General features: G+C 36.7%; 1 protein-coding gene across 1 annotated transcript in view; it reads left to right on the top strand.

Annotated features, from left to right (window-relative positions):
* Positions 1–20,872, top strand: part of MTPN (myotrophin) — a 36,541-nt gene extending 15,669 nt beyond the window's left edge. The window contains exons 2-4 of the mRNA XM_064654694.1: positions 8,683–8,796; positions 9,916–9,999; positions 17,615–20,872. Coding sequence (XP_064510764.1) covers positions 8,683–8,796; positions 9,916–9,999; positions 17,615–17,701 — 285 coding nt within the window. The 3' untranslated portion in view covers positions 17,702–20,872. The remainder of the gene's footprint in view (positions 1–8,682; positions 8,797–9,915; positions 10,000–17,614) is intronic.
* The last annotated feature ends 1,661 nt before the right edge of the window (positions 20,873–22,533 follow it).

Here is a 22,533-nt window from a genome sequence, read left to right as displayed (position 1 = left end):
GGCAAAGGAAGATCTGTATCTACTGCTTTATGGAGCAGAGGACCTACTGATAAAATACGTAAAAGCTCTTTTGCCTCAGTTTTTATTGGCAGGTGAAGGACTTTTTGGGGTTTGGTGGTGGTGGATTTGTTTTGGTGGTTTTGATTTTTTTTTTTTCCCCTGAAGAAGATAAAGGGGAGATTTTACAATTATCTTTCTGTATGAAGGGCAGGATATAGAGAAGTTTGCTTAGTTGTGCACAGCGAAAGTGTAAGAGACAACAGATCCTGTTGAAATGTGAGAAATTCTAATCAGGTGTAAGACAAAAAATACTTGAATGTGAGAATGATCAAACCCTGGGAAGGGCTTATGCCCAGAGAGCTTGTGTGATCCTCTGTCCTCGAAGGTGTATGGAACTCAGCTGGGCAATGTCCTGAAGCAGCCTGATCTGATTGGGCCCACTTTGAGCAAGTGTTGGACTACATAACCTCCAGAGTTCCCTTTCAGCCTTAAATAGTCTGTGATTCTGAGTCACTACACTGACAAGCTTGCAGCGTTAAACTGTCCTTGTATTTTTGGATTATTAGTCAGATTTCAGGAAGCGTGGTATTTGAGTTTTCCCTCATTACCACCAGTGTTTATGACCCATGGATTAGATATATAAAAACCATCATCTTGTTTTTACTGTTAGAATAAGGGCTGAAGTTTTTGTTTGGCTTACAGTATCTTTAAGCTCACAGTTATTTTAGAGATCGTAGAATGATTGACCTTCTGTGTAGAAAATGGGTGGTTTTTTCAGTTGTTTCTGCTGTTTTGTTTTTAAGGATTTTCAGTCAAGGTGTTTACATCTTCAGTGCTAGAGAGGTAACTTTTGGGTTAGATGACATGGCAGGGCTGACATGTGGCAGCAGGAAACACTTGAAAAGTCTATGAACATACAACTGAAACAAACAGGTTAAGCAGTAAACTTTGGCTTAAATACTTAAAATACAAGCAATTAGTTTGATCTAAAAACTAAAAATTAGATTGGAGGAAAAGATTTCATTCAGTGGATACCTATATAATTTCTGTTATGTCAAAATATATCTTGAGATTGTATCCAAAAGCATAAATTACAGTTTATTTCTGCCAGTTCCATTTTACAAAGTTAGAATTAGAATGGGACACCTTACCATGGTATTTTCAATCAGAGTGGATCTCTATTCTGAATATCACAATGTAAAAGAAGATTTTACATTTCAGTTAAACCTTCATCATTGCTATTGTGTGTATCAAAGCTTACCTAGCTTTTTTTTTTCTAAAAGATACCTTGTGAAGATTAACACAGAAAGCAAATGCTACACTGAATTTCACCTGTTTGTTTCCAAGTGTTTCTTCTGGCATAAGATCCCAGGAGTATTCTTTTTAGGTGTTACACCATGCACTTTAAAGTGAAAAATGTTGATAACGTTGCATAAAGGAACATTACACATGTGGTCCTTCTGATGTAGAGGCCATGCAATGTGATGTGACGAAGAAACAATAAGGTACAACACCTAAATTTTGCTTTTCTCCTTCATCTGGACATATTTGCTTATTGTTCCAACACCTGAGGAATATAAATGCTCAAATCCTGAGACACTCCTGCTTTCTGCAAGTTGAATTTTTAATGCCTTTTGCTGTAGATCCGTACAGTGAGATTGGTTGGAAATATTTCTGATGAACTATCTCACTCAATCTCTTTGAATTTTTAAAAACAAATAATACAACCAGCATGATCAAAGGCCTGTGAGGAAGAGAGTAAAATATGAAGTATTTGGAAGTAGTATTCCAAATATGCAGCAAGATATTCAAAATATCCATAGGACTTAAGTTTTTCTTTATAGAAAGAGAATTTTTCATTCTTCCTCTTTCCCACTCAGACAATAACAATAAAATTGTTGATTTATTTAAAATGTCAGAGTTATCTAAAACCGTGTAAGAATGGCCATCCTGGCCAGGCAAAGAGATGGAAGCAATGCAACAGGCTGAGTTATTTTTTTCCCAGAATAATGAAGACAGAAATTACACAGTAGTGTAGCTCCTGTAAGATGCTTTCCTGTGCTCTAGGGACATCTGACTGCATGGAATCTGATTTCCTTCATTAAACCTGAAATGAAAGGAATGCATGAAATGGGGAGATGAAGTTATTTTTGCATGGCAGGATAAGTACAGATGGGGCTGTGGGGTTGATTCTAAATCTGAAAGAGCATTTTAATGCCACCAGTATTACAGACACTGCTCTACTAATACAGTTAACCTATGCAATAGGATTTAATGAGGCCACAATTTTCAGTTTCTCTTCCTATGGTAGAACTGCAGTGTAAATCCCAGCTACTAATTTTTGCTGTGTTCAGATGCCAAGTTGTGGAACAGATGAAGGAACAGATTCGTCTGGGAAGAAGAAAATGATCGAATTAATTCTCAGGCTGGGTTCATTGTTCAGCCACTAATTCTGGTGCAGGGATGGGAAGGATCAAACTGTGGCTGGGAGTAGTGAAGCTGTAGCTGCCACACAGGAGAAAATCAGTGCTAGACTGATGGGTGAGCTGTGACATGAGTAGCATGGCAGTAATGTTCTGGAGCAACACTCCTGACTGACAAACCACGGTGCCCACATGAAGAGCTGGCTCAGGTTTGCCTTCAGTGGGTGTGCCACTGCAAAACAGGCCTGTGATTGAAGCACAGGGAGTGTTGAGTTTAGCTCATTTGGCTTTAAGTGTTGATGCTTTTGAAACTGGCAGGAACCAGGAAAAGAGGGAGTTAGCAGATAAAGCTAAGCCAAGGAAGGCATGGAAGAGTCTTGTGTAATAAAGGCTACAGAAAGCTGGGGGCTGTTCAAGGACAGTGTCAGTTTGGTGTGGCTAAATAATCCGCCTGGAAAATAATGAGCTTTAGAACTTGTACTTTATGACTAAACTTGTTCGTTCAACATTTTCAATGAGCTGATGTCATAATGTGCATTAGGGACAAAGTCAGTGAACTCTGATTCATTCCTTTAAGTAGGGCTGCAAAAGAATAAGGAATTAAATTTGGCAGAATTTATTCGGGGCAGCTGTTAAGGTGCAGGTCCTTCCAGATTACTCTGGGACATCCAGCAGGTGTGACAGGAGGGCAGCTTGGCTTTCAGGGAATGTCTCTTTGAGCTCATATAGAAAGAGGGGGAGCATGAAAAGTGGAATTGGGGGTGGATACCCAAGAAGAATGTAGATGCACTCCCAGGGTTTGCAGGTGTAGAACTAAAAAAGTCAAAGCCTTGACTAGAGCTAAACTGGAAAAGGACATGAGATATAACCAGGGGTTTTGTGTAGGTATATTGGCAAGAAAAGGTAAAGCAAGGAAAATGTGTGAGATAGAGGGTAATGGAAGAATTAAGTTCAAGAGTAACTAATTTTGACAGTACTCACTTAAGAAATTAGTTAGAACAGATCTTTTTATGGATTAAATTGCTCCATTACAGAAAGTGGGTGAAAGTCGCATTCGGAGGATGCTATAGTGAATCCTACTATTAGTTGTTTAAAAAGCAGATAAAGTTCTTAAAAGTATTTGGAAGCGAGCTTCATGTTTTTATTTTCCTTTCCTTCAGTGAAAAGTTGATAGCTGGCTTTCAACTGACAGTGATACTTAAAGTCCTTCTAATTGAATATTCTTCTGTTATCCATGTATGTGACTTTTTGAAATAGGGCATAAAAATCTTTCATTCCCTTGTTTAGTAATTGGTGATTCACAGAGGCTTTTCTTTACCCTTAATCAGATTTTAATGGAGGGGATTAAAGCAGATACCTGTGATCTGCTGTTTCTGATGTTTCATGTGTTGAACCGGTTTTTAGTGTTATTGCATAGCTGGTGCCCGAGGTCTTGATCTGCAGTGAAAAACGTTACTGATGTGGTTTATGCCAGACTTTGCCTTAAATATCTGACTAAGTAAACTCAGTGTATTCTGGAAGGTCGTTAAAGATGTGATCATGGCTTTCCTTTTGCATGGGGAAAACTTTCTGAGCCTTTGCACTAATATCTGCACAAGTTACTGAATTTGTAGCTCTGCTCTAGAAAGTGAAAATAAATAATCTTTTTTCGGGAGAAGCGTGACCTTTGATTGAAGGTATGTTTTATTTTGGGGTTGATATGATTCCTTGATGCTGGCTTAATTATATCTCCTTCGGATGACTCGTGTAACTATTAACCTTGTTGCTGCTCTGTTAGACTCTAGGAGTTGACTGAAGTCCCATAAAACTTCCCTGGAGAATCATTCTGTCATTTTTTGTCTAGTGTGCAAGATTTTGTTCCTGGAGGCATAAAGGAAAAATTGTGCTCCTTTTTGACAGTTCATGTGGATTCTGACCATATGCCTGTGCAGAGTCTGGTCTTTTTTTAAAGTAAACCTTTAGCAGCTATTTAATACAGTTTTAGTTTCAGTCTACCAGTATATTGGTTACCTTGCTGTCTCAAAGTCCAGTATTGAGAATCATCACCTGTGATAAGATTGCTGATACCCAATTTAATGACATTCAGTATGATGTGTTTTGCCAATAGTTATTAAAAAAACAGTAATTTCAGAAAACTTGCACAGGGATAACTCTTTATGTCTTTACTTCCTGTGCTGTTTCCTGATGCAATGTATTACAGGGCTTGTGAGACCACTTTGCCTCATTCTGTTGACATAATTAACCACACCTTCACCAGAGCTGCCCTATTTATGAAAGGGGCATAAATCTTTATCTGATGCTTAGACTTTCTTTCAGCATATGAAGATGTGAATCAGCATTTGGAGCTTGCTGCTAAAACTCCAACATATAATTTCTTCACTAAGGTGAATCCTTAAATTCTCTAGTGTGTAGTCAATCATGTAGAGCTGTCACCATATAGAGAAGATCTGTTCCCTGTATAAAATGCCTGTTATGGCTGGCTGGTCTGTCAAAGCTGAGAACCCAACTGCCCACGTAAGTCAACATCTTCCCCTCACTTAGCTGAACAGAAAACTTCTCATGGAATAGTGAGCAAATCCAACTTGGAGTTCTCATCCAGTGAAGGCAAAAATCATCGCCCACAGGACTGTACACTCGAAGCTTAAAGGAAAACAGCAGCTTATTCAGATAACCTTTGTCAACCTTATCTAGGATGTTAGCTGTGTTTCACATCTCTGTCTAGCCAAGTAAAAGGGTTATTGCAGCTATGGTAACCAGTGTACTACCAGTTTGGATCACAAAGGTTCAAGCAGTTCTCTGACTTTGCCATTTCACAGCTGATTTTATGTGCAACTTTTATCTTGGAGGCTTTACATAAGCACATAAATGGCAGCTGGTATAGATAAGTATTAAAACCTAAAATACAGTTTAATTAAATATATAAAGTCAATATTTTCACACGTAAAGGCACTCTGTCTTTACAAAAGTGGAACTATTCTGGTGAGTTTTATAACAGTTGGTCTTTAATCTGAATAATTTGTGTGTAGGGGTAAGGTTTAAGGTTTTTTTAAATTGACCTATAGAATTACCATTGAAACCGCTTAGTCTTCCAACGTGAAACACCCTCTGAAAAATAATTAACTTGTTTCCATGGATACTGATAGAGCTCTTGACCAAATACTTTGCTCATGCACCCCATCAGTAAAAAAAAATTAATTGAGCATGCACTACCAGTATCTACATATTTTTAAATATGCAGTCATAGAATGGTTTGGGTTGGAAGTGACCTTAAAGATTGAGTTACAACCAGCCTGCCGTGGGCAGGGACACCTTCCACTTCTGGGTTGCTCAAAACCCCATCCAATCTGACCCTGGGCAGGGCAGTTGGAACTTAATGATTTTTAAGGCAGCTGTAACATGTACTATTGTACTATGTAAGATGCAGTTATAAAACATACCCAAAAAAGAGATGAGAGAAAGATTAAATAAATACTATTTTTACACTTTTTTAATAGCGCAATAAGATTTTCTTTTCACACCCTAGTGGATTGTCTTGCACACCTCTCTGGGTTTTCACACCTCACTTTGGAGACCACTGCTTTTGTTATGGAGAGATGCCCTAGGCAATATAAATAGGAGATCTAAAGGACAGAAAAAAATTACCTATGAAGAGTCCTGCCAATTTTCTGATGTACATGTGTTAGAGACTGTGTTTGAAACAGGTGTTTTTGCTGGGGTTTGATTCCTGCATATTAAATAGATTGGTTTATCTTCCCTTCCTACTTTTATGTCTTGGACTGGCAGTAGAAAAGGCCAAATAAAGCTTTAGAACGTTTAGTGGTCTGTTTTACAGTGGCTTCTCACACCCATAAAACAACTGGATATTTCACTTGGTTTATTGCAGAATCTAGGAGTACTTGCTTTGAATGCTTCTGTGTTCTCAGTCCTAGTATTCAAATCCATGTAATCTGTGTTTGGGACATGCTTGTTTGCAGACTTTTTGCTAAGTACTCCCCTATAAACAAGCTTTCATCATCTTTTAGAGAACTAGGTGTTTGGGTGCTGTTTTTTCCTTCTGAAAGCTCATTGTCCAGCAGGAATTCATTCCACAGCCAGCTTAGGCGAGAACAGAGGGATCTGTGTTTCATTCTTTAAAAAAAAAGAAAAAATCCTATAGTGCAAACCAGTGAGCCAAATAATATTTATAAGCTTAAGGAAGTGGGAGCTTTGCTGGACTGTCCTAATCTTAAGATGTGATGCTTCTAACTTTCCTTTTGAATGTGAACTTGTGGCTTTACTGTGTGCAGTCCCAGGAGTTAGCTTGCTTGTCCTTCTTCCAGGCCCCTTTACTTACCATGGCTTGGCATATGTTAGACTTCACAGGAGTTTTTAGAGCCTATTTTGGTTTAGTGATTGTGTGGCTTTCATATGGTTGGCTCCTTAAACTTATGCACCCAATCCTTAATGTATCTGCAAACATGATGGCTTATTTAAATGCCAGCTGTTTTAAAATTCATGGGAAGGGTCAAGGTGCAAATAAGAATATGGGTAGAGCTTAACTTTCTGCATGAGTCTATGATGCTTCCTTGTATGCGTTTCAGACTGATGTGGCTATTTATGTGCTTTTAGTGTACTTTGATCTGGATGACTTTTTTTTATTGAAACACAGTTGTTAACATATCCCCACTAATGTTCTGTACTGAAATTCAGCAAAAGAGAAGTTATATCACAATGTTATCTGCGACAACTTTACTGGTAAAAAAAGAATTAGACCTTGAAGTCTCATCGGAATATTGTGTTACGAGCTATTGTACAGTGTTGATAGTCCACATAGCTTAAGTTGTAGTAGGCTTTGTTTAGAAGTACGGTTTGTTGCTGTTCTGAAAATCATAGATAAAGCTTCCTTTTTCCTGATGTACAACATGCTTCAGAAGCCAGAGCTGAATATGTTTCAGGGTCAGTAACAGCAGTTGCAGAGATTTTTTTTTCATTGTGCTACTTTGGAGCCAGAATTTCCAATAGTGTGAGAACCAGGGCCTGACCTCTGAGACCACAGAATGTGTGCAGTGTTTCTGTTACATAAACACCTGTTAAACAACTGTTTTGTTGCTTTTACTTGCAGCAGGGTATATTATGAGAATATCCTGTTGAGAAGAGAGGAGAATTCTGAGGTCGTCTTATTTAACTAGTAGTGTAAAACTCTCATAATATAGAACATCAAAAGCAGAGTAAGAAATCCTTCTGACAATTGTCTCTTCCATTCTTAAAAGGAAAGTGGTGTTTGGAAGATTTATGTCAGTCCCTCTATATTGTGCACTTCCTGGAAATTTGGGGCAGGACTGAGGGAAGTGCAGGAGCTCTATAGAGAAGTTATGAGTTGGTACTGCACTTGAAATTGTTTTGGTCCCTTTTCTGTGGAGATGCAGGGCTCAAGGTATGATGCTAAATTTAGCCATTTCCTAAAATACTAAGATTGCTTGCACCTACGTACAAGAAGCCACTTACCACATAGCTTGCTCGTAGTTGGTTTCCAGTAACTTCTTGTCATTACTGAAGGCCAGCAAATCAGTTTATCCTCAGTTGCACAACCCAAGGTGAAGAAACAAAGCTGATTAGGCACTCAGTAAATTAAATTTTGTTTACGCCTTAAGAGATGTCTCAATCCACTAGTTTGAGTGGCATTAGAATACAACTTCCTGTGTCCTGATTTGGTTTACTGTCTTCAGAGTTGTTTGTATCACGTAGAATTGGAAAGTACCACTTATAAAACAGGGTGGACAGTTTCAAAATTGAGTTTTAAATTGTGGATGGCCTGTACTCACTTGCTAGTAGTTGTGATGCTGACTTACTTCTATGCAGCTTTCTCAATATGCAAAACTTCAAATTCATTGAGACAGATAAAGTAACTTGACCAGGTCACTAGGATCTCTGTTGTGGGGAGGGAGAAATGAAATGAACCAATGTGAGCATTGTTTACAAGCTCAAATGATTTTCATATTAATTTCTTTTTTGTTTTTTCAATCATGAGTTTCATAGTGCACGTGGGTACTCACTACACTTGACATGCAGTATGGAAGGAGGGATCAAGGTGGTCTAACAGTCTTAATGCATGGGTGAGGAAAAAGAAATTGAGCCACTTAATTTTCATTTTTCTTAGGCAATGACCGAAATACTTTGATGGAACATTCTTCAGCATATTTGAAGGTGTTGGATTTCTTTCAAGCTCTCCATGGCGTGTTAGTTCGAAAATTTTGCTTATTAGATTATTTTTACCTTGAAGGGTGAAGATGTCAACCGGACACTTGAAGGTGGGAGGAAGCCTCTTCACTATGCAGCAGACTGTGGACAGCTTGAGATTCTGGAATTTCTGCTATTGAAAGGAGCTGACATTAATGTATGTACATCAGTTTGCAAGCAGGTGTTAGGATCTTCCCACACACACTCATATAAGGGATTGGTATAAGTGCCTAAATGGTTACTGAAAAACGTAATCAAACTAAACAATTTGATGCATTTTTGAGAGGTGGTCTCCTAGAGGTTAGAAGCTTAAAATTTTGTTTATTAAATGTTTTAATTCTTTTGGGACACACTAGGAAAAGTTGTGTGTAGCTATAAAAAGTTTAAATTTAATTTCACCACAATTAGAAAAATAAATCCAGTGATCCCATCAATATAACATTTGCATGAAATGTGTATTACATTTGTTGAAAGGGATTTCAGAAGACATCCTTGGCCAAGCCAGGGTCAACTGTTTAAATCAGTGTGCTTTTTTTCTGCTTTGGAGACCTTCTTTCTTTTACAAACTTAGTCATTTCGCTGTAGCCTGACATGAATGGGGTTTTTGTGGTGAAGAGACTTGACTAAGCTGTATTGGCACTTCAAAATAGTGAATTTCTCCCTGAAGTTAAGTTCCTAAATACTTTAACCATACATTTCAAATACTGTGCCTTAGAATGCTTGTCTACAAGTTAAAATATTAATTTTAACATTTTAGCTTTAGTTCATAACAGAAAGGCTTGATTTTTTGATGTCTTGAGAGATTATGTTCACCTTGGGAGTTCTTCATTGGAGAAGAGTTAAAAATAACATTTCTGTTCTTCCATTTCTTATTCTTTCCAGGACTATGGTTTAGAGAGAAGACAGCCAAAACAATGTTTCAGCCAAAACTGTTTTCTGAAGTGAGACTGGCTGTGAAATCAGAGAATTAGGAGTAATGTTTTTAAATTGGGCAAAATTTGTCAGCTGAAACCTCACAATTTCCATCATTGGTCTAAAATAATAGACAAGCTCTGAGATGCCTAGAAGTCTTATGGAAGAAATATCTTGCTATTACCTGTTTTCTAAATGATGACTTTTCTCAAAAAAGGAAGAAAAAATTCTAAAGGAATGCATTTCTGGATAATATTCTTAAGTTTTTACTTCTTTCTACTGTTGATAAAAAAAATTAAAAAGTTAAGTGAAACCTTATAATGCTGTGTGAAATTGTCCTTCAGATAACTGTCTCAATTTACAGGCTCCAGACAAACATAATATCACACCACTCCTATCAGCAGTCTATGAGGGCCACGTTTCCTGTGTGAAATTGCTTCTGTCAAAGGTAAGATACAAATATTTAGAATAAGTTATCCATTAGCAAAGCATATAATACTCTGATTCTTTTCAATAATATTGTGATGCTCTGGATTATATCTTCAGAGCATCAAACCAATGCTGTTTGTGTTCCTAAACCAAAGAGGGTACTCTGATTATGGTGAGAGAGAGTTGAAGGAGAAAGTTCCAGGACTTTTGTGGTGTAGCAAAAGTAAGAATGACCACTAAGAGTATTCTGAGCTCTAACTAGAGAGTATAACAGCAAATCAGTCAAAAAAAGAAAATGCATTCCTTCAGCAGACAGGGAGGAGTGGGATTTAGCTTTGGCAGCTGTTTAAGTGTTTCATGTGATGGAATCTCTACTGTGAAGTTGCTCGGAGGTGTGGTTTCCCTCTGCTTTTGCCAGATGACTGAAAACCCATCTGTGTTGGCAGAGGGAGGGGAAGTAAAAGTAGGAAGCCAAGATTTCTCTGTCATGGAGCTTCTAAATTTTGTCTTTGGGAGAATAAGCTTAATCTGTCTCAGTTTTCATATTATTTCATAATATTGATTCGTATTACAAAGGTGATCGGTTTTAAAAACCAGTAGTTAATTCAAGCAATGTTTTGTCCCCATTCATATGTGCTCCTTCTTCTTACACCTCACTTTGAAAAGAGAAAGTTAACAGTACATTTTCATTATGTAAACCCACCAAAATAATTTGGCCAAAGGATATCATGCTGAGTAATATTTTCATATGCCACTTCCAGGGTAAAGTTTTCCTGAACTGCCTTAATGCTGCGTGAATTTCACTTTTCTTAACTTCCTTGATCTTGTCTGATGTTAGTTATGCCTTTCTGTGAAGAAACACTGTGACTGTTAATTTAAGATTCAAATGGTGCATCCAACTTATTTAAATTTATTGTGAGGACTGATCCTTCATTTAGGATGATAAAAAAAAAGTATCCTTTATCCCATGTTGATTTATTTCCATTTCTGTTTTGAAGGGTTCTCCATTCTAGAAAAGTTGTTCAAATAATAAATAAGATGCCTCAAAACTTGAGTTCACACACAAATGGTTTGGCAGCTACAAAAGGTTGTGCATTCATTGTAGTCTCTGTCAGTGAGGGCACTGAGGTCCATCCTGAACCAACTGTTTTTCACACAGCATGTGAGAAAGTATAGATCTCTTTACCTGGTACAGTTTGAAGGGCATTGGTTAAGTTCAACAGTCCTAAAGATGAGGCAATTTTACAAAGATGTGCAGAATGTTGAAAGAAAGTGAACTTGGACTAGTTGAGATTTTAAAAATGTTACTGCAATCGGATAATTTGGCAAAGCTGGTATTATTTTCAGATAATAGAGTTAAATGTTGTACCACAAGTGATTGCTTCCATTCACATGGGCTAGCTGATGAAATATTATAAACTGGAACTTTGCTCATCAGCTGAGTCTGTTTGAGGCAGGGCTTATATGTAGAGGCTATTCTGTCTCTTAATGCAGTTATCTTATGACCCTTGTGTAAACATTTGTTTAAACATGTCACAGTTTGTTTGTAACCTAGTCATATGTTCTTTGACAGCAGATACCTGGGAGATCAGGTAGTTCAACCCTTACTGAAACACCTAAAAATTATTGACTGCTTAATGTTCTCCACTTTTGGAGTGGGCTGTATTTTATCATTGCTGCAAATGCAGGGCAAATATTGAATGTCTTATGTTAGTGTATGTAAGTAGTGGAACTAAATTGTGAATGATGGAGCAATATTTTTAAGATTTTTTTTCTTCTTCAAAGCTGTTCTTTGTTACTTTTGTAAACACTAAATTTCTACTTACTGCTAAGAAGCTGCATTGTTACACATACCTACTTCCAGCTGTCTTCAGTTACCTTGTTAGTTGATTTCTTACATACATGGCCTGTATCATACAGTATCTCTTAAGCTGTTGGACTAGAATTCAACTATCTCATTAACTCATTTTTAAAAAGGAAGCACAAATAATGAATATTTGTACTTTCACAAGTTTTGAGAACCGGTGAACAATGATGCTTATCTCCTTAGTCTGTTCACATACCACAAATATCAAAAAGTTAGCAGCTTGATCAAGTTAAAATTATATCAGAAATAAGAGACTGTTCTTCTAAGATTAGATTTAATATAAATAATTCCATGTTGAAAACAGTTGTTAATTTGGCAATGGAATTGTTTTAAGCTAACACTCTCCATTGCCTTATGTAGTGTATGAATCATGGGGACATTTGTAAATCTTTCAGGTGAGACTCTTGAGCTATTGAAGGGAGGAGGAGTGTTTCAAACATTGATCAGACGTAAAATTCAAAAAAATCTTCTTTAATGAAAGTACCAAATATGAAAAAGGATAGTCAAGGTGACATCTAGGATTTTTGTAAATATTCTGTTACTGTAGAAGATTCGCTCATCTGATGAAAGTAAGCTGTTTACTCTTTCATGTAGTGTGACCACAGAGCGTCCTTTAAGCAATCATAGAATCAAAGAATCAGTAAGATTGGAAAAGAAAAAACCTCTAAGGGTTCAGCCATTAACCCAGCACCACCACCGTGTTCACCACTAAACAACATACTCAGGTGCCATATCCACATGTTTTTTGAATACTTTAGGGATTGGTGATTCCACGTCTTCCCTGGGCATCCTATTCCAATGCTTGACAGCTCTTTCCATGAAGAAACTTTTCCTGACCTCTAATCTAAACCTTCCCTAGTGCAGCTCGAGGCCTTTTCCTCTCATCCTGTCACTTGTTACCTGGGAGAAGATACTGATACCCACCTCACTACAACCGCCTTGCAGGTAGTTGTAGAGAGCAATAAGGTCTCCCCCGAGCCTCCTTTCATTCAGATTAAACACCCCCAGCTCCCTCAGCTACTCCTCATCAGACTTGTGCTCCAGACTCTTCAGCAGCGTGTCCCTTCTCTGGACATGCTCCAGCACCTCAATGTCTTTCCTGTGGTGAAGGACCCAAAACTGAACACAGGATTTGAGGTGCAGCCTCACCAGTACCAAGGACAAGGGGATAATCACTGCCCTGGTCTTGCTGGCCACACTATTTCTGATAACAGGCCAGGATGCCACTGGCCGGCTCCTGAGATTCCATTTAGTTTCACTTTGTGTTGCACTCTCTTAAATCTGTTATAGATACTGGTGGTCATGCAGTTGCACTAAACACGCTTCTGAGGCTCATATTAGAATGTTTGCACTCATAAGAGTATGACCTGAAAAGTACTGCAGGACCCACATTGTTTTTTAGCAGTTCAATCTCTACAGAAGTTTTTAATGTACATGCCACGTGAGTAACAGAATTTGCTGTAGATGATATTAATAGCTGAAGCCATTACACCAACTGTAAAAACTGCTGTCCCTTAAAAAGCAGGAATTTCAACTAACTTTCAATGAGGTGTTCCTAAGCTAAACCACAATTTGTTACTTTGCTCCTCAGAAAGGACTATTTTGAGGTTTTTAGCTAATGCTTATAACACATGGAACGAATGCTATGATGACACTCTGTCTAAAATACAGATGTAGCCTAGACAGAGTCTTAGAAATTCTTAGTATATCTTTCACCATAATAAAAATGCATGAAATATTATACTGTAGACATTCCACAGAGCGGAAGTTTGGGGCTGATACCTAAAACTGCTCTATCAGCATCTGAGCTTCAGTTGAAAAATGTTCCTTTGCTCTGATTTACTGTCATACATGAAAGTAATTTAGCTTTTAGTTCAAAGGTAGGGCTGCTTGTCTTACTACTACACTACAGTAGATAAACCTTTTTATTAATATTTAAATTTTTTTTAGGAATTTTAAGCATATTAAAATGTCCTTTGTAATTTTAAAGAATAGAGTTGTTTCAAGAATATTGTGACTTCAAAGTGAAACAGAAGTGTTATATGTTCATTTCTTTCAATTCAGCGTTTTCATTACTATTAATAATGTTAAATTATTAATTTAATAATTATAATATTATTGGAAGGTTTTTTACTTTTAGTGAGGAAAAGAATTTTTAGTAGCTTTTGACAAAGTTGGAACTGAATTGTTTTTATTTTACTCACGCTAAGTGCCAGCCTTCTACAAAGCAAAATAACAAATAAAGTAGTGAGTACAAAGAACTAGACTGAAGTAATATCAGTCACTGGATTTTGATTTGCTTTTAGCTTTTTCAGGGACATTGGATTTAAGGGATATCTATTTGAAAAGGAGATAGATAGATAAAAATTCAAGTTGCTCAATGTTTGTCTTTAAGAATCTGATGTTTGATTTGTAATGTAAGAAGTTATGGGTTTTTTAATGTAGAAGAAACCAATATGTTAAAATAGACAATGGCTTTGAAAGCTTCTAATGGAAGCTTGTAATTTTTTCAACTTTCAAAATAGTTGTGCTTTTTGTAAGATATCTAAGGCAATTTGATCTCTGCTTGCTACTAAAAATGTGTTATAAGAAATATCCTGCTGAGTTGAGCAATTTAGCACCTTTTTTCTCCTCTGACAGTGGTAGAAAGAAGGCCATTTGGGAAGAGTTGTGAGTATGACCACTTCTGCTCGCTCATTCCCCTCATTCCTAGTTGTTGTATTGGGGATTTTAGAGGTGCACACATCTATCACTTATTAAGAAGTGTTTCTAGATTTGTTGTCCATGAATTTATCTATATGCTTTTTGAACAAGAAGACATCAGCCTCCATTGTGTCATCTGGCAACTCCTTCTAGAAGTTTGCTGCTTGCTCTGTAAATCAGTCTTCTCCCAGCTTCATTAAGTGCCCCTAGTGCTGGTTTCACGTGGTTTGGTGACAGCTCTGCATTGCCTTTATCAGCTGCTGTAGTGGTTTTGTGTTTGTTTATTTGGGTTTTTTTCTGGAACTACAATTGCAGCCCAGTAGCTCTTGTGCCGCCTTCGGAGGGTGTTTAGCATTTGTGCTTTCCCTGGTGGCTTAAGAGGGCAAACATTGTTTCCTATTACCCTGCCAAAGAAAGAGGGTTTATATTTATTTGTATATGTGTATTTTAAGAATAGAACATAACACAAATATAAAACGTTAATAACTTTTTACTTTGAGGAAGTAGAGAATACTGTGGAATCATTGTACTTTTATGAGGTTTTTATTAAACTTGCTTCCAGTCAGTGTTGTACTTCTGAAAATTAAATTCCTCTTGACCTGAACTTTGTTATTTCCTTCTCTTTCTATTCAATTTAGGCAGGAATCTTTCTGTCTAGCTAATGGGCCATTCTCTTAATTTATTAACACAGAGTGTAATAAACGATGTCCTCCTTAGATAGTCATGACCCTCTTATCCTACATTCAGTAAAGCTGTTTTAGAAACTCAGGTCTTGCATGTCTGTAACTTTCCTGAAGTACAAAGGTGCACAAGGGAGGAAAGTAGTCCTGTATTGAAATTAAAGCTCTCTTTAAAGTTACTTCAGTTAACAGTTTTATCTTTTGTACCCTAAATGCTGATACATTAGTGGAGAGTTTTATAAATTAAAATTCTTTAAACTCTGGCAGGTCAGTTACTGCATAGTTCCACTTTTCTTCAAGTTGAAGTTCCTTCAGGTTTTCTGAGCTTAACATCAAAGCACAGCTTTGAAGCCCTCTTGATTTCCACATGGATTCTAATCTGACTGCTATCTAAAGCAGCAGGATTAATCAACACCTGCCAAAGAAGGCATTACTACTCTCATGGTTGGCTTTCTTCTCCCTGGACAACTAAGATAAGTGTTGAATACCTGTTAAATCTCTCAGGGTGTTTTTTCAGGGAAAAATGAATGTTTCATAAGCAATAGCTTTCAGTGGTTTCAACCTAAGTGTGTGTGTGTGCAATGACTAACATCACTATTTGGGAATAGGCCGATTCAGCTCCTGTTCATACCCCACAGGACAGTGGTGTTGCAGCATGTTGGGAGTTGTTTGGGTCAAGGATGTTACATAGTGTTAGGAGAGAGAAAAATATTCAATTGCTCCTGTCACTGCCGTGAATCCATTGCATATATTCAAAATCTATGTCTGTATTCCACTACCTGAAAGGTACTGGGGGAAATAAGCTGCATGGATGATGTTGCTACATTTATGAATATCCCTATCTGATTTTTTTTTTTTTTTTAACTAGAGTTCTTGAGACATTTTTGTTTTTCCCAAGCTTTTTCCCTGATAAAGCAGTCTGCTCAAGCTCATATCTTGCACTGAGTGTCTCTAGGGGATATAAAGAAGATGAACAGCTCCAACAGGATCGGTTTGGCCAGCGGACCACAAGATGGGCAATGCTGCCTTAAAAGCCACTGCAAAACCACCTTTTTAGAATGACAGGTTCAATACTTGCAAATAAAGGCAACAGAAGTTTCAGAGAGGGAAATATCCTATACTGTGAAAAGTAGTATTGACAGCAAATCATAATAGTATCAGATCCAGCTTATTAGACTGTTAGGAACAGTTACAGTGGAAAGTTTAGTGAAGTGAAAGTTGTCTTGGGAACAGACATGATATTATGTATGGAGGTTTAGTGGGGTTTTGTGTGCATAACCAGTAAAGAAGCTCTGGAAATTCTACGTCCATTATGTTCTTAAACTATAGAGTGTCCTTAAAAGTAACAGTCTGTGCTCTTTCTTCCTTGTAATCTAATTGAGAAGGGATTTGTACTTACTCTATGGAGAATTTATGCATAAACTGAAGACAACCCTGTGCTGTACACACTTTTGACAAAGTGTGTTTGTACCCACGTTTTTTCTGTCATTGAGCAAATACACACATTTTAAAGCAAGATTTGGATGTTGTCTTTGAGAAGAGTTGTTCTGAAATCAGTCCTATAGTCTCTAGTAACTTTTGTCCCTTTATTTAATTACCCTGTTTACAGTTTAGTCTGTGTTTTCCCTTCTGTGAATATGACTGCACAGTGCTCAAAGCAGACATGACTAGTTAATCACTCTGTTTCTCTTCTTTTGTTCTCATCCCATAATTCTGGCACTGTGCTTGTGCTTACTATTGTGCAATTTAGCTACCTGATGCATACTCCCAATGCCTCCCTGCTCTGTTTTGTTACCTTTTAGGTGTGTACATAACTCATCCAGAACAAAGTTGAGCAGTTTAGGACTTGGAATGATTTTGTGTTGCTGTTTTTCCGATGTAGCAATAGGGACTTTCTTCAAAATGGAAGAGAAGCACAATCTTAGATGAGTGTAGTCTTTTATTATATAGAAAGAATATAGTATGATTTGTTAGTAAGTAAGCTCTTCCAGATGTTATCTATCTAATTTAGCATGTGAGAGCTTGTTGCACCATATATTTCATAGAAGTGTGTAACACTGATTTTCTGCATTTGTAAGAGTAGTTGTTCTGTTTCTGCCCAAGATTAACTGGTAATATTTTGGACTTTCAACTTGCTGTGTAACAAAAGTTATGTGACATTTCTCCTGATTCTAAATGATAAAGTTGGAAACTTAGACTAGTTGTTTGATGAATACTTTTGTACATAAATCTTGTCTGTTTGGTCTCTGAATGAAAACAATGCACTGCTCTAAAAAGCTGTATCTAATCAATATAATTATGCAAGGTAGGTAAGTGTTTTGACACACTTCATACTGATACAGCCTGGCTTTCTGAATTGACAGCCCTTCTCAATGTCTTTACAGGGTGCTGATAAGACTGTGAAAGGCCCAGATGGACTAACTGCCTTTGAAGCCACTGACAACCAGGCAATCAAGACTCTGCTTCAGTGACGGATGGACTGATATCTTAAATGTCTCTCCTGTGGCCTCACACTGCTGCCTGTCTGTCACTCTTTGCATCTTCCAGCTTCTTCAGCTAAATACTTTGGGGGGAGGGAAATTCTTTATGAATCAGACTAGTTAGGGGCTTGTATCGAAGATAATCTGGTTGGAAAGGGTTGAAAACTATTATGAACAGTGTCCCTCCAGGACTTCTTTTCAGTGTACAATCCCTTCCCATTTCTAGTGAAAATGGAAGAAGGAAGACAGACCATGCTCTTATAAGCCTCCTAGGTTAGAACTAAGATTTTTTTAGATGGATGGAAGTACTTCCTTTAGATGGAAGTACTGTGCTATGTACCTGAAACTAATTGTGAAGGAGACAATAGTCCCATGCTCTTAAGTGTCTACCATAATCTGAAGTCTAGTAATGTAGGTGGCTGGGTTGCTTTTCTCCCTTCTCTCTCAGTGGGTAGCTTTATTCTTCTGCCTAAAGCTTACGTTGCAGTTTTGAGGACTTTTGATACTAGTTATTTGAGCTGTTCTTTATATTGACTAATTGGATGTCACACTAATGTTTTTCTGACTCTTGAGTAAACCAGGAAAGACCAGTTGAGGCATGGTGGTGTTACACTCCATAATATCTGCCATCTGCATCAAGGTACTTTTGGATGCTTGAATTTGAAGTTTTTCTGTCCAATATTTGTTCTAGTCCAGGACAGACATTTTAAGTAACTGCTTTGAGACACTTCAAAATTTCACTGTAATTATTTCCAAAAGGATTGCAAGATAGAATTTCTTTACTCACCATGTCAACATAAAATTTCTGGACACATGTGAAAGCTTATAGGCTGTTTGGTACGCAAGGATAATCAAGTCAAACGTGGAAAATGAACAGTAATTATTTAGACATTCATATCAGATGAATATTGTTGCTGAAATTTCCTAGAAAACATGTAAGCTTTCCAAGTTCAGATGTAGAAAAAGGAAGATGTATAAGTAGAAGTCTTAACTTGCTCTAACTACTGTAGAAAAAAACCTTTTAATTGTGCATATCTTCAAATCAGTGTTTCAATGTTGAATTAATGAACCTCTTAAATTTCATTAAGGCATGAGGCTTGTTCTGAAAGATCCCAGAGCAAACAGACAACATTAACCATTGACTTTTAGATAAGATTTACTATGCCAGTAAGTGTGACAGTACTATGACAGGCTTGATAATTGCTGGGAAGGTATTTAATGACGTTGTAGGGATTGTCATCACATCTTATGGTCCTCAGCAATGTCTGAGCTTCTGGCTTTCATCCTGAAAATTTTCACTAGACTGCAGTTTCACCCAAAACTGAGTAACAGATTCTATAACAAAAAATTGTATACCACAAACTATACATCTTCCTATTTTTTGGAATACAGATTTCAAACTTTGTGGTAACGAACACAATACAGAAATCAAATGTATATAATGTCTCATGATGAATTCTTAAACAAATGTAGCCGATATTATTTTGGTATTACTGTTGAAATTGAGAGGGTATGTAGAAGTAGACTGGTGACTACCACTCATATTTAATGGAGACTTAGTTTTACTTGAATCACGTTGCATATTACGATTGAATGTGTCAGCTATGAAAAGCATTGCATTTAGACTGTAAAATGAGAGCAGAAACTGATTTACATCTACACATACCATAAGAAAAACAATGGAGAAAACAATCAACTCTGGCCATAAACTGTACAGTGCAATTACTCTTTCTTTCTTGGAGATGGGTGGCAAGGAAGAGCAGAAGGGTTGGAAATCAGTGATAAATCAATTGGTGAGCTGCTGTTAAAAGAACGAGAATATTTGGTGAACAATGCTTTTAATAACTATTTATAAGAGAACTCTTAAATCTTATCTCTGATCAGTGCTGGATTGTCATGTCATTGTAATAGTGTGAACACAGACTATAGGTTTAACTCTTTATTCAGCTATGAAAGTAACAATCTTTGGCATCAATTTGCCTCCATATTATGCTATTAAATACTTAGCTATTAAAATACTAGTCTAGAAAACTGCAATCTGTTTTTACGTGGAGAACTTGATCATTCAAGTTTTTTATGTTGATTAGTGTCAAGTTGTCTGGCCATAGTGGTTTCGGTTTTTCGTTGGGTTATTTTTCCTCTGTATTCTTTCCTGCCCTTCCCTTCAACTCTCATTTAAATGAGCAAAGAAACATCATCTTTGTACTAACTCTTCTGGTGATTCACTGAGGCAATTTTGCCTCCCTTTTTCTACAATTATGGGAACACCTTATTTTTTCTTACTTCACCCTAGGGGGGAAAAAAAGCAAACAGACTTCAGTGAGACAAGTGTTAATTTGGCTGTAATATATACCCAAGCTGCCTTTCAAGATAGTGAAAAGATGGCATTTAATGCTTGGCTTATAAAGAAGAAATACTTTTTTGCTTTTTGCACTACATAACAGGTGATTAATCATTTTGCCCAGGATTTAAAAAAAAAAAAATAAAAGCTTATGCTTTTGTAATTGTCTGGAGACTGGGCTTGTTTGTTTGTTCCTTTCTTGTCAGCTATTTTGTGGAAAAAATAATGGGTGGCTTCCTCTATCTTTGAGTAGGTCCTAACTAGATGAAAATACCAAACTGTAAATTATTTTTCATTCTATTAACAGAACTTAAATAACTTTATCAGACTGGAATTGCATATGCTTGGAAATCCACTCTGTTCTTAAATCTTTTCCTTTAAAATTTGTGCTGAATAAGTTATAACCTTAAGTATATTTCAGATTTTGTACCCTCCGCTCCTTTTTCGTAATGGGGAGCAAATGAGAAAAGGAGTACAATAGTTCAATGGAACTGAACATAACATTGATTATTTGTAGAAGAGGCTGGTAAGAATTGAGTGTCCTAGGTCAAGCAATTGCAGTGTTGCATGCAAAATTTCAAAATGAACTTGTCTTAACTATATTTTGTAAATGGATAAACAATCATCTTTCTACGCAGTGACAGAAGAAAAATTAGTGCTCTGTGCATTTTGATATTTGACTTTCTCTTTTCACCATTGTTAACTGTTTTGACACAGTTGGGTTCATCATTATCATGGTTCATAGACATCAGAATGCTAAATGATACTGTATTTTTAAGTTTGTGTTGCAAGAATGAATGGAATAAACTTGAATTGTGCGATATGAGACTGTAGAGTTTTATTTTCCTTCCTGCTCCTGTGTTTTATTGGCCTTGGGCTGCAACTTTTTATTTGCCTGGAAGGGATCCAAGTTCCGGCTCACATGTGCAGTGATTCAACAGTTTGGGTGCTTATAAGACTAAAATGTGGATTGGAAGCTGCTTTGAAAACTAAATATATAATGTTATTTGTGGTTGTTTATTTTGTGGGTTGTTCTTTTTTTTTTTTTTTAAATCCATTTAAAAGAGGTTTTGATTATTTGCTGTGGTCTTGTCTGCATTTCCTGCTTAAGTGGTAATGCATAATGTTGAGGATCTTCTATTCATATTAAATTCTAAGAGATAGTCTGTAGATAGTGGAATGTTTCTCCCATTACCTGTGAAGACTAAAGCAATTTGTTGTCTCCTTCATCAAAGTAAGTGAAATATTTGTTTACCTTAAACACAGCTGAAGTATAAATAAAATTGTATAGAAATGTTTATCCATTATTCTTGTGGCATCTCTACAGTGACTTTGTCAGAACTTCCTTTTATAACTTTGTTTCTCAGTAGAAATTTAGATCCAATTACTTGAAGTGTTTGATATGATTTATTTTAAAAATATACACTTATAAAGAAGAAGTACAGGAAGACGTGTCAAAGTAAAAAAACCTAGAAATATAAAAAAATATTTCAAAATAATTTTTTATGGTTTTCTGTGCTAAACTTTGAAAACAAGAACTTCTAATGCTGTATGTGTTGGAGAAAACAAATATGTGTTCACTATAAATACCAAAGCAGTTGAAATAGTGTAACAGTGGCAACTGATGTGTGTGCTTCAGTTCCTCTGTTCATATTACTGTTTATTTTTTTTTATGGGTTTTGTTTCTGGGAGTTTTGTTTGTTTGGTTTTTTGCTTTGTTTTGGACTTGTTTGTTTGTTTTAAAGGACAGTTTTTCTGTAGGAGGAAATATAAGGTTCAGAATGCAGGTTTCTGTCACTCACAGTTCTCAGTGACTGGTGATCAAATTCGTCTATGCCTATAAAGACTTTCTAATATTTGTCTATGGCTGATCTTTTGAAAGAAATTGGTTTCTCAGCTCCCTTCCAAAAGGATGCTGGCTCAAGAAAAGAATTTTTTCAATTGCATCACTTGATTTTTTTTCTCTGTTTGGAGAAAACTGTATTCTCAGAGCTCTACTCAAAATATTTTTGTTTTACTCATAATCTGACATCTTGGAAGAGCTTTCAACAAACTTATGCCATAAACTTACCAGATGAGTTGTTTGGGAAGCGAATAAGCATTTTTTTCCTTGGAGCAGCACTCCTCTCTCCCCACCTTAGTAGTCAAAACAGCGTTTCTAATAATTTTAAACTAGGAAATGTTGCCTTTACATACCATTGCTTGCTATTTTGATCTAACGTTAATTTGGAGAGCCTTCTTTCTAATAGAAATATGGGAATCTCTTGAGTCTTTGCTCTTCAAATGGCATTTGGAAAGCACTTGAGTGCACATCTCCATTCTCCTATGTCCCAAACGTCTCTGTTTTTGGTACACTGCAGGCTGCAACAGAATACAGGATTCTTCTGTACTTTTCAGTCACTTCTTATTTACTACATGATTTTGCAACATTTCAAAACTAAGAATAGAGGCTTTCATGCACTGATGTTCATCTCGTGGCCAT

The sequence above is a fragment of the Pseudopipra pipra genome, chromosome 5 (assembly GCF_036250125.1).
Source record: "Pseudopipra pipra isolate bDixPip1 chromosome 5, bDixPip1.hap1, whole genome shotgun sequence".
In the NCBI taxonomy this organism is placed as follows: domain Eukaryota; kingdom Metazoa; phylum Chordata; class Aves; order Passeriformes; family Pipridae; genus Pseudopipra; species Pseudopipra pipra.
The sequence above is the reverse complement of the archived record's forward strand: the minus strand, read 5'-3'. Positions and strand labels throughout refer to the sequence as shown.